Here is a 14156-nt window from a genome sequence, read left to right as displayed (position 1 = left end):
TGAAGCAACTGCTTGGTAATTCTTTTCCACTGTATCAGCCCAGCTCAGCTAGTATCTCTGTTCCCTGTCAGTTTGAGGATTGTAGGGTAAGGCTCCATTCTCAAAACCTTAACAGCTAGGATGACGTTTCAGCGAGGTACAGAGAGATGCAGTTCTTGGGGAGGTTATGTCAGCCAACATTCCTTTCTTAACAAACACCACCAAAAGTGGGTTAATGTACCCCTCAAGACAATGGAATCGCACAGCACTCAGCAAGCACACCGTGAGAACTGCTGAAATGTTGCTGGAACAAACCCTGCTGAGTATTTCCATCCATTTCTATTTTTGCTTCAGTTTTCCAACGTTTAAAGTTTGTATTTGGTGAACACATTTTGATTGATGTAAATGCAAGCCTTTTCTGAAAATACATATTGTAATTTCAATTTAAAAAAAAGCGCTCATTAGGTTTTAAAATCAAAACACATATTACACATGGACAAGCAGCATTATTGTCATATGGTTCACTGGAGGAAACGGTAAGGAAATAATGTTGCAGTTCTAAAGCCCGAGTTGTTGGTGGCATAGTCAACAGAAGAAGGTTTTTCTAAGATTACATGGGGATCTTGACCAACGGGTCAATGGGCTGAAAAATGGCAGATGGTGTTCAATCTGGGTAAATGCAAGGTGTTGCATTTTGGTGCAACAAACAAGGGTAGGGTTTATACAATTAACAATAGGGCTTTGGTAGTGTTGTAGAACAGAGACACCTAAGGGTTCAGTTACATAATTCTTTGAAGTTTGTGTCACATATAGATAGGTTGGTTAAAAAGGTGTTTGGCACGCTTATCTTCAATGCTTAGCCCTTTGAGTATAGGAGTTGGGAAGACATGTTGAGGTTGTACAGGATGTTGGTGAGGCCTCTTCTGGAATACTGTGTCCAGTTCAGGTCTCCCAGTTATAGTAAGGATATTATTAAGCTGGAGAAGGTTCGGAAGAGATTTACCAGAATGTTGCTGGATTTGCAAGGTTCGAGTTGGGGAAAAAAGTCCCAGCCTTTTGTCATTAGATTGTAGGAAGTTAAGCAGTGACCTTTATAGCGGTTTATAAATTAATGACAGATATAGACAGCGTTAATAGTTGTCTTTTCCTTAGGATGGGAGATTTCAAGAGAAGGGGATACATTAAGATGAGGGGAGAGATGTTTAAGAAAGACACTGGGGCAAATTTTTTGCACACAGGGTGGTTTGCGTGTGGAATGACCTTTCTGGGGAAGCAACAGATGTGAGTACAATTGCAATGTTTAAAAGACAAAGAACATGAATAGGAAAGGCTTGGAGGGATATGGGCCAGGAGCAGGCAGGTGGGACCAGTTCAGTTTGGAATTATGTTCAGCATGGACTGTTTGAACCAAAGGGTCTGTTTCCATGCTGTATGACTTTGACTGTATGACCTGCTTGTTCTGATGTGGTAGAGGGAAAACCACTTCCTGGCCAGACTAGAAGGGACTCTTGTGATTAACAAAATAAATTTTATTACATGTTAGCAGCCACTTCTAGGTTACAATAAGATGGCAAATTTTGGGCTCATATGGTGCAGTTGCAGTGTCCCTACCTCTAGACATGAAGCCTCCGATTCAAATCCCATCTGCTCCAGAGGTGTGTAATAACCTTTCTGAACAGCTGGATTATAAAATATCCATGATAGACTTTGCTACAGAGACTCTGAGGAGGGCCATACTGCTAGGGTCTTACTGCTTTGCGATCCTAAGCTGTACTGTCGATGGTGGGTGGGTGGTATCCATGGCACTCGATGTTAACCCTTTCATACCCAAATACCCAATCAGCAGATTCAATCGCAGCCAATGCACAAGTGTTGCAAAGGAGTCAGTCATGGATTGGAGGCCATGGCGACTGTTAAAGGAATGAATGCAAAGGCAGAGAAAATGGAGGAATGGAATTGTATGGATGAGGGTACAGGGAAGGGAAAGTCTTGGAAGCTCAGAAGGGTGGAGTGAAAGGGAAAGGTTAGGGGCAGTAAAAAGAGATGAAGAGGCAGAGATGTTTTTGGGGTGAGGGGCAATAGAAGGGCATAGAGGAAGTTGGAAAGATCAAAGGTGAACCTTCCCATGAGGAAATTGGGCAGGGTGATGGTGGGAGAGGCATTGGAAGAGAAATACTTCCAATCAGAGAAGTTTACTAATGGATAAAAGTTGTTTATTGTTTCAAGTGTTGGTTTTGTTTTATCCAGTCTCTTGTTCTCTTTGTCTGCATGTTTCCTTGTCCTTTTACAATCATTTGACTTGATCATCTTCCTTCAACAACATTCCAGGTCCTCTACTTTTGTTCATATTCCAGTTTTACACAAAATAGAGATCTTGTTTTTGTTTTTAAAATGTGTCAAAAAAATTCAGGATCTAGTTTGTCAGTTACCTTGTCACAAGCTGAGTCTGATGCTTTGAACCATCAGAGCAGGATCTCTTTTTAAAAGAAAAGCTGTTTTAGGTTAGGTATTCAAATCTGGCAGCACCTCAATGAAATACAAGCTGAATGTTGTGAAATATTAAAGGTGAGCTCTTGTGGTGGTAGTACCCCTATCTCAAAGCCAGGAGGCCTGGGTTCAAGTCCCACCTGCCTCAGGTGTGTCATTACATCTGTAACAGGATTGACAGAGAGAGGGCACTTCCATCCAAGAGACAGCTTGGCTAAAAATAGATGGTCTCCTATTTAACATGTATAAGAGGAGGAGCTGCTTCTTCTGAAGTCTGTAGAGCTCTCTGTCCCAGAATGCAGTGGAGCCTATGTCATCAAATACATTTAAGGCTGAGATGGAAAGATTTCTGATCTTCAAAAGTTTTATGGACCTGGAGAGCAAACAGCAATGTGGAATTGAGGTCACGAGTGGATTAGGCATGATCAAGTTGATTGGTAGAGTCACTGCGGGCTGAGTGGCCTACGCTTGCCTCTTACTATTTCCTATGCAATAATTGCTTTTGATGGTTTAAAAGTTCAAGAATTGAATTCACAGTCGTTGGGCAAGGCATAAACCAACTGAACCTGTCTGCCCCTGCAGGTACTCGGATAAACAAATGTATTTTTTTAAAATTTCTTCAAACTGTGGTCATCACAGGCCAGGCCAACATTTATCGCCCATCCCCGATTGACCTGCAAATGAGTGGCTCTCTGGGCCATTTCAGAGGACAGATGAGTGTCACTATGTTGCTGTGGGACTGGAGCCATATGGAGGCCAGACCAGGTAAGGATGACAGCTATCTCTTCCTAAAGAACATTAATGAACAGCAGGGCATTACTAGGACTTTATGATGATTTAATATTAGTTACTGTGGGCTTAGCTTTTTAAAAAAAATTGTCAATCTGTAGTGTGAGCAGGTACAGTTCGAGGAAGGCGTTTTTATTTTGGATGGGAGCAGTTACACTTAGTTGACTTCACCAATTAATGATGAGAACACACTTCCCCTAAAAAACAAAGCGACTTTGGATATAATGACATTTATCGCAATGACAAAATGACCAGGCTCCTCTCAAAAGAGTCAATCCATGGCTGCATGCAGCTGTTTCTTTTAATTCATTTTTTAACATTCACACAAAACATAGACACTTTATTTAAGAACTGTATAAAATCATGACATCTTTGCTTCAAAGCAATACTGTATAGTTCAGAAAACAAGATACAAGAAAAAAGGTCCACAGAATCTTCATAGGTTCATAAAATTGTACGGCACAGGAGGAGGACATTCAGTCCATCGAGTCTATGCCAGCTCTTTCGAAGAGTAATCCAATTAATCCCACTACCCTGTCTTTCACCAGAATCCCTGCAACTTCTTTTCATCCAAGTATTTGTCCAGTTTCCTGTCAAAAGTTCCTATTGAATCCATGTCTATCAGACCGTGCGTTCTAACCCCTAACAGCTGACTGCCTCTGGTTCTTTTACCAATGGTTTTTCATTGTCATAAATACTGAGCTGTGCATGAGGCAACAGATTTCATTTTTTTTTTGCAGATATTTTCATGAACATAAATTATCAAAAACACATGAACAACTGATTTAACAGGATATGGAAGCTCTGTCTTAGTGAGTGGCAAGCCACAACATTTATCTTCACAAAACAAAAACTGCGTATTAAATCCCCTGGCTGCTTTTTTGTACTGAGAAGGGATTGGGTTGCATGATCCTGACCCAGCCCAACTCAGCAGCATGCTCAAGGTGACGCATGCATTTGTTTCTCGTGGTTACATCTGTCCCATTACAGGGTACTTGCTCAGAGGAGAGGGTGACCTTGTGGAAGGATTGGCCAACTGAAGCTCCCTGCACTACAGCTGAGCCAATGTGTCTGACAGAGCTCTTGGAGCATGGTTAATGGCTTCCCATCGAAAACAAAAATCATTGGTGTCATTTATGGCCAATCAATGTATACAGCTTCTTTCATTGAAAACTTGCCTTCTGGATTTGCATATTACACTAACATTTATCATTATTGAAGTACACAATGCTCATTTGAATTTGGCAGTGCTTCAGTTCAATCCCATGTTCAACCAAGGCCTGTCCCTGGTGTTTCCCAAAAAAGCCAAAGTTCGGTAGTTTCAAGGGGTCTGCGTCCATTTTACTAACTCGAGCAAAAGCAAATGCACCTCGCATGAGTCAATGTATAGTTGCCATTCAGCTCGCCCCCTCGCTGGTGTGGTCTGTGAAATTGTTATGAAGTTTCTGTACTTACTTTGCAACAATGATAACCAGCTTCAAATGTGTGCACAACGTGAAAGCTGCTCTCAGTAACACATCTTTCACACTGAGGCTAAGTGAGTGGTGACTGTAGGCACAAGGCACTCCCAATGTCTTCTAAAGCTTATGTACAAATGGTACAAATTACATAAGCATGTATGTGCCCCTCTTTATGTTCAGTGGCTTAGAGAGTCTTGCTTGGGGGGTTGCTGAGTGGAGACAAGGCTAACACACGTTATAGCATCTAAATGGTGTTAGGCATTGTACACTGTAGAACATAGCCATTGTGGCAAAAGTAGTAAATGATACAGTTTGTGAGTTCAGTGTGAGAGATTCTGTTTGTTTTCAGGACCTGGTCTATCATATATACTCCAATGGTTGTGCTTTTGTTTTCCATTTGTTTGTTCACTGGAAAAGAAAAATGCATCTAACAAGTTCAGACTATTTCTGGATTCAATTCCTGTACATTCAGTCACTAAATCTAGCATTTCTCCAGAATATCAACACAAAAGATCAAGGCAGATGGGAAAGATCTGGGCCCTGTAGTGAATGGACTCACGCAAGAACTGTTTGAGAAGTTTTAGCATTTGCCCTACGTTTCCATATTTTCCCTTTTTGATATCATGCTTCCAGTGCCCGGCTGCTTTCCCTTTACGTTGGGAGACAAAAAAAAACAATGCGCTTGTCAAAATCATGAACAGCCACACACTCATGGTAGAATGATTGCAGCATGTATCTGTGGTGCATGACGTTTACTTGCAGAATGGATTAAAAAAGTTCAGAAATATTGATAAATGACTTAACAGTCTGCAATATAAATGAGACAGCCCACCTCTCCCCTATTACACTGAGAGCAAATTGTATTTGCAAATATAACAGGTGATAACATCTGCAACAGTTTGCTTGCTCCCACATGTCATCTGCCTTTTCCAGCTCAGATCTTCATCTGTGCTTCATCCTTTCACGTTGATGACTGGAACCTTGCTCTCGGTTCAGTTGGATTGAAGGCAACAGGTTAACACTGGAGACTTGGGTTAGAAAAGCATCCGACCGCACAAAATGCATCTGAGATGGCAATTCCTCCTGCATTTTGTTTTGAAATGCGTTTGTACACTTAACACAATGACCTTATTAAGTTTCTTGTCCCTTTGGCACCAAAAATTTCTTTGTGAAAGAGGTTGATAGAGCAACTTCGGCATGTGAATAGTGGAAGGCCTGATGCTTTGTTCATACATGCACTAAATGCCACGGATACTATTCAGTAGAAAGCACCAAAGACAATTGTTCAACCACAACTAAAATTGTATCACTCGTCTCCAGTGTGCTGTGTGTCAATAAATATACTGTGCCTTACATGGTAAACTGCACACATTGCATTCTACATGATATAAAAACATATAAAATAAGACCATTGTCTGTTTCTGACCTCCTCCTCTGCATGCTGCTCCTGGTTGAGTCATTGTTATTTTTCAAGGTCTGATCAGAATAACATCACCAATGAGTATGCCTTTCAATCTGTAAACTTGTCTCTTCAAGTGATCAGAGCAGCTTCCTTTTTAAATAGATGGAGCCACGAGCCCCAGTGCTTGGAGAGAATGGCCTATTTGCAGGTACAAAATGTGGGTCTTCATTCTTGTAGGACCAGTGTTCATAGCTGTGTTTCACTCCTTGCCTCTTCATTAGAAGGGAACAGCCGATATGAGCTGCTTTTCTGACTATGGGAGCCATTTTGAACATTGGCCAATGGGTCTGAGCGTATCAGGTACCTAAGCAAATACACAATAATCTAGTTAGGAGCAGTAAATTGCATTGAAATATTCTGTATCTCCCATCAACTTAATTGGCATTAAATGAAGTGGTGAAAGTATATGGAATAGTGTAGGTTAGATGGGCTTCAGATCGGTATGACGGGTTGGCACAACATCGAGGGCCGAAGGGCCTGTACTGTGTTGTAATGTTCTATGTTCTATGAAAGTGTCAAAACTTGGCTTTTCCTGGTTAGCAACTAGCGTGAACTGTTGGCTGATTCCACTGTTGGCAACATGGTGCTTCAAAGTTTTAGAACACATTAATTTAATTGCTATTGAAATCATTAGAATTTATGGGCTCAGGAAAAGACCATTATTCAATCCAGCTTGTTGGTTTTTAATGGACGTCTCTTATTATTTACTTTCTAATGACATTCCTGCACCTCATCTATCTTCAGGACACAGGAACATTAATTAGGAGCAGGAATCCACCCAGCAATTTGAGCCTTCTCCACTCTCCAATAAATTCAGGAATTGTGGTCTCAATTCCACTTTCTTGTTTGCCCATTAAATGTATCATTACCTACACTGTACCCACATTTCCTAAATATACCTTTACCATTCCTCAATTACAGACTTTTAAAATAAATTCATTAAGTTCCAACATTTTCAGAAGTGGGAGTCAAACATATGTCTCCCGTGGATTAGACTGTATATTGGGAATCACCAAATAGCCAACACCACCAGCTACAACGAATAGCAAACTAGAAACTATTTAAGATAACAAAGGCCTGAAACATTAGATTTCCTCCTCCTAAGATGCTGCTTGGCCTGCTGTGTTCATCCAGCTCCACACCTTGTTATCTCGGATTCTCTAGCATCTGCCGTTCCTATTACCTTTAGAAACTATTTAACTTTTAGTTAATCAGTAATAGTCTGTAAATTTATACTGCTATTGTATAGGAAAATGTTACTGTCATTCTTGGCTTATTTCTAAATTAGTCAGTTTTAATTGTGTCCTTCACATTCAAATCCTTTGTCATGGTGAAGAGTTTTGTTAGTCAATTCCAGTTGGGTTTGGTGGAATGCAGTCCCAGTTGTGCATTTGAGCCAATAAACTAAATGAAAAGTTAGTTCAGTACTGAGGAGGTGCTGCTATATTCGAGATACACTCTATTGAGTTGGATATTCACCCAAGGGCCTATTTATCCAATCAGGTGGAGGTAAAAGATCCCACGGCAGAATTTGAAGATGACCAAAACAGAGATCTCTTTCACTAGCTCCACCAACAACAAAAAAAGACTGTAGCAGATCTTTTGCTGTTTCTGGGGCTTGCAGTGTATGAATTAGCTGCTGGAAATTTTTACATCATGACAGTAACCGCATTTAACCAAAGTAAACTCACTTGGGAATATTTAATGTATATGACAGTGTTTGAATGTCTTTCTAATCTTGGAAATTTCAAAGTCGAAGGAGCTTTCTCAACCCTGAAATGAAACCAGGCCAAATTCTTTGTTGTAAAATATTTTCTGATATTTGTAAAATTGATTTTATTGCTCACTTATGGTATCTCTAAAGTCCAGAACTTTGTGATTGAGCATCCAAAATGTATCTAAGGCATTAGATAGTGTTAGACAAGTATTTTGAACAGAAAAAATGTTTTGAATTATACTATATTTAATATAAATTAGTGCCTTGTCATTGGAGCCGAGCATGAACTGTTAATTTCATTTCTTTGGAATGGAGTATAAAATCATGTTTTTATTTCATACTGATACGTACTGTAATAAATGGATTTCACGTTTCAGTAAAGAAGATAATGTGGCTTTCAATTTGCCAACACTCTTCCTCTCTTGTCTTGAACAGCCTGATTTGTGCTCTCCCTACTATTTTTTATAGCATCTTTAAATAATCAGTGAGATCGGATAGTGTGGGGGGAGGGGCTTAGATTAGTTCACAGTTCGCGCATCATCGAGGGCCGAAGGGCCTGTTCTGCGCTGTATTGTTCTATGTTCTATGTTAACGCAGCACGATGGCTGTCAATGACAACTTTCAGACCTTCAGTTTCAGGAAAAGATGTTCTGACATTGGTCACTAAAGATAGCAGGACAGATTGGATAATATTTGGGTGAGGTAGTGAACACAAGAGCAGGGATGTAATGCTGGGCCTATATAAAACAAGGGTTAGGCCACGGCTAGAGTTTTGGTGTGTAATTCTTCCCGCAATGTGTTCACTGGAACAAAATTGCTCTGATACAGTCATACAGCACAGAAGCCGATGTTTGGTCCAACTTGTCAAGGCCAATCGCCTTACCAAACCAAGCTAGTCCTGTTTGCCTGTGTTTGGCCAAAATCCCTCTAAACCTTTAAATGTTGTAACTCTACCTGCCTGCATCTATCACTTACTCTGGAAGTTCATTCCACTCATAAACCACCCTGTGTATGTAAAAGTTGCCCTTCAGCTTAAAGCTTTCTCCTCTCACCTTAGAATTATGTCCTTTAGTTTTAAACTCTCCTATTATAGGGAAAAGACCTTTGCTAGTCACCTTACCTATGCCCCTCATGATTCCACAAACATTTGTAAGGTCACCATTCAACCTCCTATGCTCCTTGGAAAAACGTCCCGGACTTTCCAGCCTCTCACTATAACTCAAAACCTATAGTCCCTACAACATCCTTATAAATCTCTTCTTAACTGTCTCCAATTTACCAATACCTTTCCTATAGCAGAGTGACCAGAGCTGTACACAGTATTCCAGAAGTATGGATGAGATTTACAAGAATGCCAGGGTTTGAAAACTCCAGATTTGAGGAAATGGGCTGAGCTTGATTTCCTCAGAATAGAGGAAGTTGAAGGGTGACTTAATTGGGGTTTACACAGTAATGAAGGACATGGATAGAGGGGATGGGGAAGATCTCTGTCCCTTAGCAGAGAGGTCAAGCATAATGGGGGCTTAATTTAAAGTGATCGGCAGAAGGGTAAGAGGGGACCGAAGGCAAAAAAAAGGGTGGTGACCATCTGGAACTCTGCCCAGTTTGGTGAAGTTGAGGTGGAAACCCTCAATTCATTTGAAAGGAATCTGGATCTGAAGGGCTGGGCCTTAAAGGCTAGTAAGTGGGGTTAAACAGGCCACTAGTTTACTCAGCTGGCTAAGTGATGGCAATTTCTCCTCTTCACGCAAATCCCACTCTGGTGAATTTCCTTTTTAATCTAGTCTGGCGCTTCAATTCAATGCTGAGAGGGTGCCATCTTTCAGATGACATACTGAACCAAGTTGTTACTTGCCCTTTCATGTAGGCATTTAGATGAAACAAAAGGCACCATTTAAGGTCAGATTATCAGATCATTAACCTCACTGCTGTTTGCGTAACATTGCTATTCACACATTAGCTGCTGTGTTTGCCTATTTTATACCAATGAGCGTGCGTCAACAGTATTTTGTTGTACTATAAAGCTCTTTGAGACATTCCCAACGTGTGACAGTTCCATATAATAGCAAGTTTTTATTTTAAAATTTCTTTGAAATCGTAACAGCAATGGAATGTTAGATGCAAATTGGAATGGAGGTATACTTTAATGGGGACTGAGTATTTAAATTGAAGGGGCTGGGCAAATTAGAGAAACATGTAAAGCAGTCAGTCACTAAACACTCCAGTGTTATCACAGAGAAGAAAAACAACAGAAGAACATTTTCCTTTGCAACAAATGTCTAATTACAAATAATGCTACACTGCTAAATTAGTCACTGTTTAGGTACATACACAATATCATTGAGCTCCAGGCGTGTGTCAGGAGGAGGGTTAATCAGAATGTAGGATAATGTGTTCTGATGGTCATTCATTTCATCTGAAGAAAAGGGAAATTAGAATCAGATAAAAAAAAAGACATGCAGAGTTAGAAAACAAAATCTGCTGTCCCTTAAGAACATTCATTTGGAATGGAATATCCTAAGAACCCATTCTAGACTTGTGACTGATGTATGGTCCAATGTGTTTCACTCTGGAGTCATGAATCACTCACTTCCAGGATGTTCAAAGGCTATAAGCATCTTTTCAAAGTTGCTTTGATGTGGGGTAGGGAGAACTGGAATATTCTCCTGTTATCCTACTGACAAATTGGTTTTAAGCTCAAAAATTTGTATAATACTTAAAAAAAAAATGAAAACGAATAAAAAATTGCTGCTGTCATATTCTATGAATAAATCCATTGTATTTTCTAAGGCTTTTGTCAGGCATAGACACTTCTTGGACAGGGGCAAACCTCGGGTTGTTCAGAGAGTTTGAAATGGTTGGAAACATTGTTCTACTGGAATAATGAGTCATGACGCAATCCAAATTTAAATGTTTCCACATGATGCACAAAATGCCAAATTTGAAATTAAAATGTATAACACCTCGTATGCAAATTCAGTAAACTGCAGTGAATCTCACTTTGCATGGGGATTGGTTCTAACCCTGTGTTCACAATTCTCTACTGTGAGTCATTCTTCAAGAGGTATCCTCATCAATGGGTGAAGATGCAACTTTGTAATGCACAGAAAAATACACAAACCTCAAATAGACAAAAACCTACACAGATTGGTGAAAAACCTTCAGTGTACAACCTTGTGCGTTAGAAAATGACTCCTGGCTAAAACGTCATTGACCCGCCTTGTCCCAGTCACATTGGACACCGGTCCTAGCCCCAGTATAATGGTTTGAGCACTAGCTCAAGATTGGATTATTTAATTTAGCAACAGTCACATGGTGGATGTTTACATTTTGCTTTACTGTTCCCATCTGAATGATCTGCATGCGCAGCAAAAACATCTCTGAAATTATGGTGTCCAAATCAGCCCAAGTGTTTATAAATCCTGAGAAACTTAATAGGACAGTAGTTATAAACGTGTAAAAGTTAACTGCAGTACATTATTGTTACAGTGCATATTATTGAATATACATTAAAATAATCAACATTAATACAACTGTTTACAGTGAAGATATTTTATATCACACCTCATGCTATTTTACATCCCATTAATAATGGGTTCAAACACATCATAAATTGCTTGTGAAACACTTTCCTTAATAATTAAAGATCTCAAGGATTTGTCTCCTTTTTATGGCACTGATTAAGGGTCATTAATGTCCTTTCAGAATCAAAATCAAAGAGATTTGAGAGTCACAGGTGTGTTATAAAAATAGGTTATCACACAATGAAACCACTTTGGAACCACAAAGACCCCAAAGTTTTAGTGCAATAGTATGGTGAGAACATGACGACATTAACCTCTCTTAGACTGATCCTCACAGTTCATGGTCATGCAAACAGATAAGAAGCAATAAGATTGTACGCTTTTTTAATATTCTGTACGGAGGGGTGGATGTTGTGTTTCAGCTCTTCACTTCTTTTCTGAAACACTGACGTAACTGGTGGAACTAAGTTAGGGTATCCCAGAAGGGACTTGCCATTTCTCTGATGCATACAAGCGTAAACAACATATTGATTAGTTTATTTTGCAAAAAACTGAATATAGACCAATAAATCTGATTGTGGCATGGAAGATGGATAATTTCACGTGCACGTGTCCCAAGTGTATGAACAATCAAATAGCGTATTGTTGTTACAGCCTGTGTCGCTAGTCAGACTACATAGAGTGTAATCTATGTTGAGTGTAGCTCAGTACTTTTTCTGTAGTTCTTCCATCAGATTTGCAACAAATATCGCAAACTGAGTCTCTGACACTTGGATTTGTATCAGGATCTGTATTTTGTAAGTTTCTATTTTGCAATGTAATATTTGTTTGAGCCATTTGCTAGTTCAGAACTTCAATATTTCTGAAAAATGACATGTTTTGTGATAGGTTTAAACCTTACATTCATGAGGATATTTCACAACAATACCAATTTAAACAAAACCAATTGTTACACTGCGTGAGAGGAGAGTGCTGATTGGTTGGTGTGGATTGCATCCAATAATGCTGATCGACAGTTAACTGACAGGCTTTGTTTAAATTTTAAACCAGGCAAGCTGTCCCTGATTGGTCAGAGAAATAAACCAGCAAGTCGCAGTCACCTACCTTGCTTGTTGCAAATAGTAATTTGTTCACGGCGCTAACTTGAGGTTGAAATAGGACACATCAAAAAAAAATCCAGCATGATAATGGCTACGCTGATCAGGTCATGTCAAGCAAACTCAAGAACTGCATGAAGGCAGTCACACTTGGTTCTGAAACATGCCCAGTGAAACTCCAGTTACATGGAAGGATGGGGTGCCTCAGAGCCAACAGGTAAGGGTAACGTTTTCTTGCTGCTGCTATGCAGTGGTAACACGAGTGGTGTTTACTAGCAAGCGAGCACTGCTTATCGTGCAAATGAGTAACGATGTATGAACTTCAGTGCCAGTGAAGCCAGATACATAGACTATATATCCAAATACTTGCAGATATCATATCAAACAGCATACCCCTTTGGCTGTTCAAAACCAAAAAGGTGCCAAATAAGTCTATGCTCGCAAGTCTCACAATACAAAATTCCATGTGATTCTGTAATGGGGCAACATTTGCTGGATAATCCTGACAGTGCGATGAATTACGCCATCAGCCAATTTAGGATTGTCAGTTGGGCTCACAGTATGGTGCACTGAAACGTATTTGATGCTACATTTTTATACAAAGGGTCCTGTTATCGGCAGACAAAAAAGCTATCAACAAGCACCTGCTCCTGTTTCAACTCAACATCAACGGTTCACTTTGCAGGGCAATGCCCTGATGATTCAGAGTCACTGTCTGATCTAAAATGAAACTCTGCCTGGCATTTAACTGTCAATCAGCATTAATGGATGCATTCTCCAGGGTACCACCTCTACCAGTTTACGTCCACTTTCTAACCAATCAGCACTCTCAATGCAATATGAATGTTGTATTTTTCCTTTGAATTGGTGTTCTTGCAAAATATTCTGATGGGTGTGAGATGAAAATCTATGACAAAATGTGTCTGTATTCCAGGGCATAAAGGGAAACGGTGATGTAACTCTGGGTTACTGCCCTGGCTAATGCTCTGAGGATATGGGTTCAAGTTCACGACCCTTGGCGGAGTTTTAATTCCAATAATAAAATCTGGACTTGAAGGCTTATCTCATTGACTTTCGCAAAAACCCATCTGGTTTGTGTATGAATGAAATCTGCTGTCCGTCCTGTCTGGCCTCCAAGTGACTCCAGACCCAAGCAACATGGATGTCTCTTAACCACCCAATGAAATCATCTTGCAAGCCACACAGCTCAAGGGCAATGATGGATGAGCAACTATTGATGGGCTTTGTGTTTCCACTCATGCAAGAATAGAAAATTAACAAGATTTACTCTTGAGTCACTCTAACAGATGGAAATTTACAGGTTAATTCACATCGAAATATCCCAGCCCCCAGATTTTTTCCTAATTTAGTTCTTTTCAATTCTTGAATAGGTTGTTGGCATTGTTAACAAAGCCAGTATATGTTGCCCAGCCCACATTGCTCGTGAATTGGTTGCTTTTCTGAGCCAATTCAGAGGACACTTAAAAGGTAATCATGTCTGGAGCCACGTATAGGCCAGACCAAATAAGGATGGCAATTTCCTTCCCTGAAGGGCATTAGTCAGCCAGATGGGATTTTACAACAATTGACAATGGTTACACTGTCACCATTAAGTTAGCTTTTAATTCCAGATTTTTTTGT

At 39.9% G+C, this 14156-nt stretch overlaps 1 protein-coding gene across 6 annotated transcripts in view; it reads right to left on the bottom strand.

Annotated features, from left to right (window-relative positions):
• Positions 1-3525: 3525 nt before the first annotated feature.
• Positions 3526-14156, bottom strand: part of kcnt1b (potassium sodium-activated channel subfamily T member 1b) — a 406769-nt gene continuing 396138 nt past the window's right edge. For all 6 annotated transcript variants that reach the window (XM_048559135.2, XM_048559137.2, XM_048559136.2 and 3 more), the window contains 2 exons: positions 10226-10310; positions 3526-6481 (listed from right to left, as the gene is read on the bottom strand). In XM_048559135.2, coding sequence (XP_048415092.1) covers positions 6364-6481; positions 10226-10310 — 203 coding nt within the window. In that variant the 3' untranslated portion in view covers positions 3526-6363. The remainder of the gene's footprint in view (positions 6482-10225; positions 10311-14156) is intronic.

The sequence above is a fragment of the Stegostoma tigrinum genome, chromosome 29, assembly GCF_030684315.1.
Source record: "Stegostoma tigrinum isolate sSteTig4 chromosome 29, sSteTig4.hap1, whole genome shotgun sequence".
NCBI classification, from domain to species: domain Eukaryota; kingdom Metazoa; phylum Chordata; class Chondrichthyes; order Orectolobiformes; family Stegostomatidae; genus Stegostoma; species Stegostoma tigrinum.
Note: the sequence above shows the minus strand (reverse complement) of the source record. Positions and strands in the feature narration are given on the sequence as shown.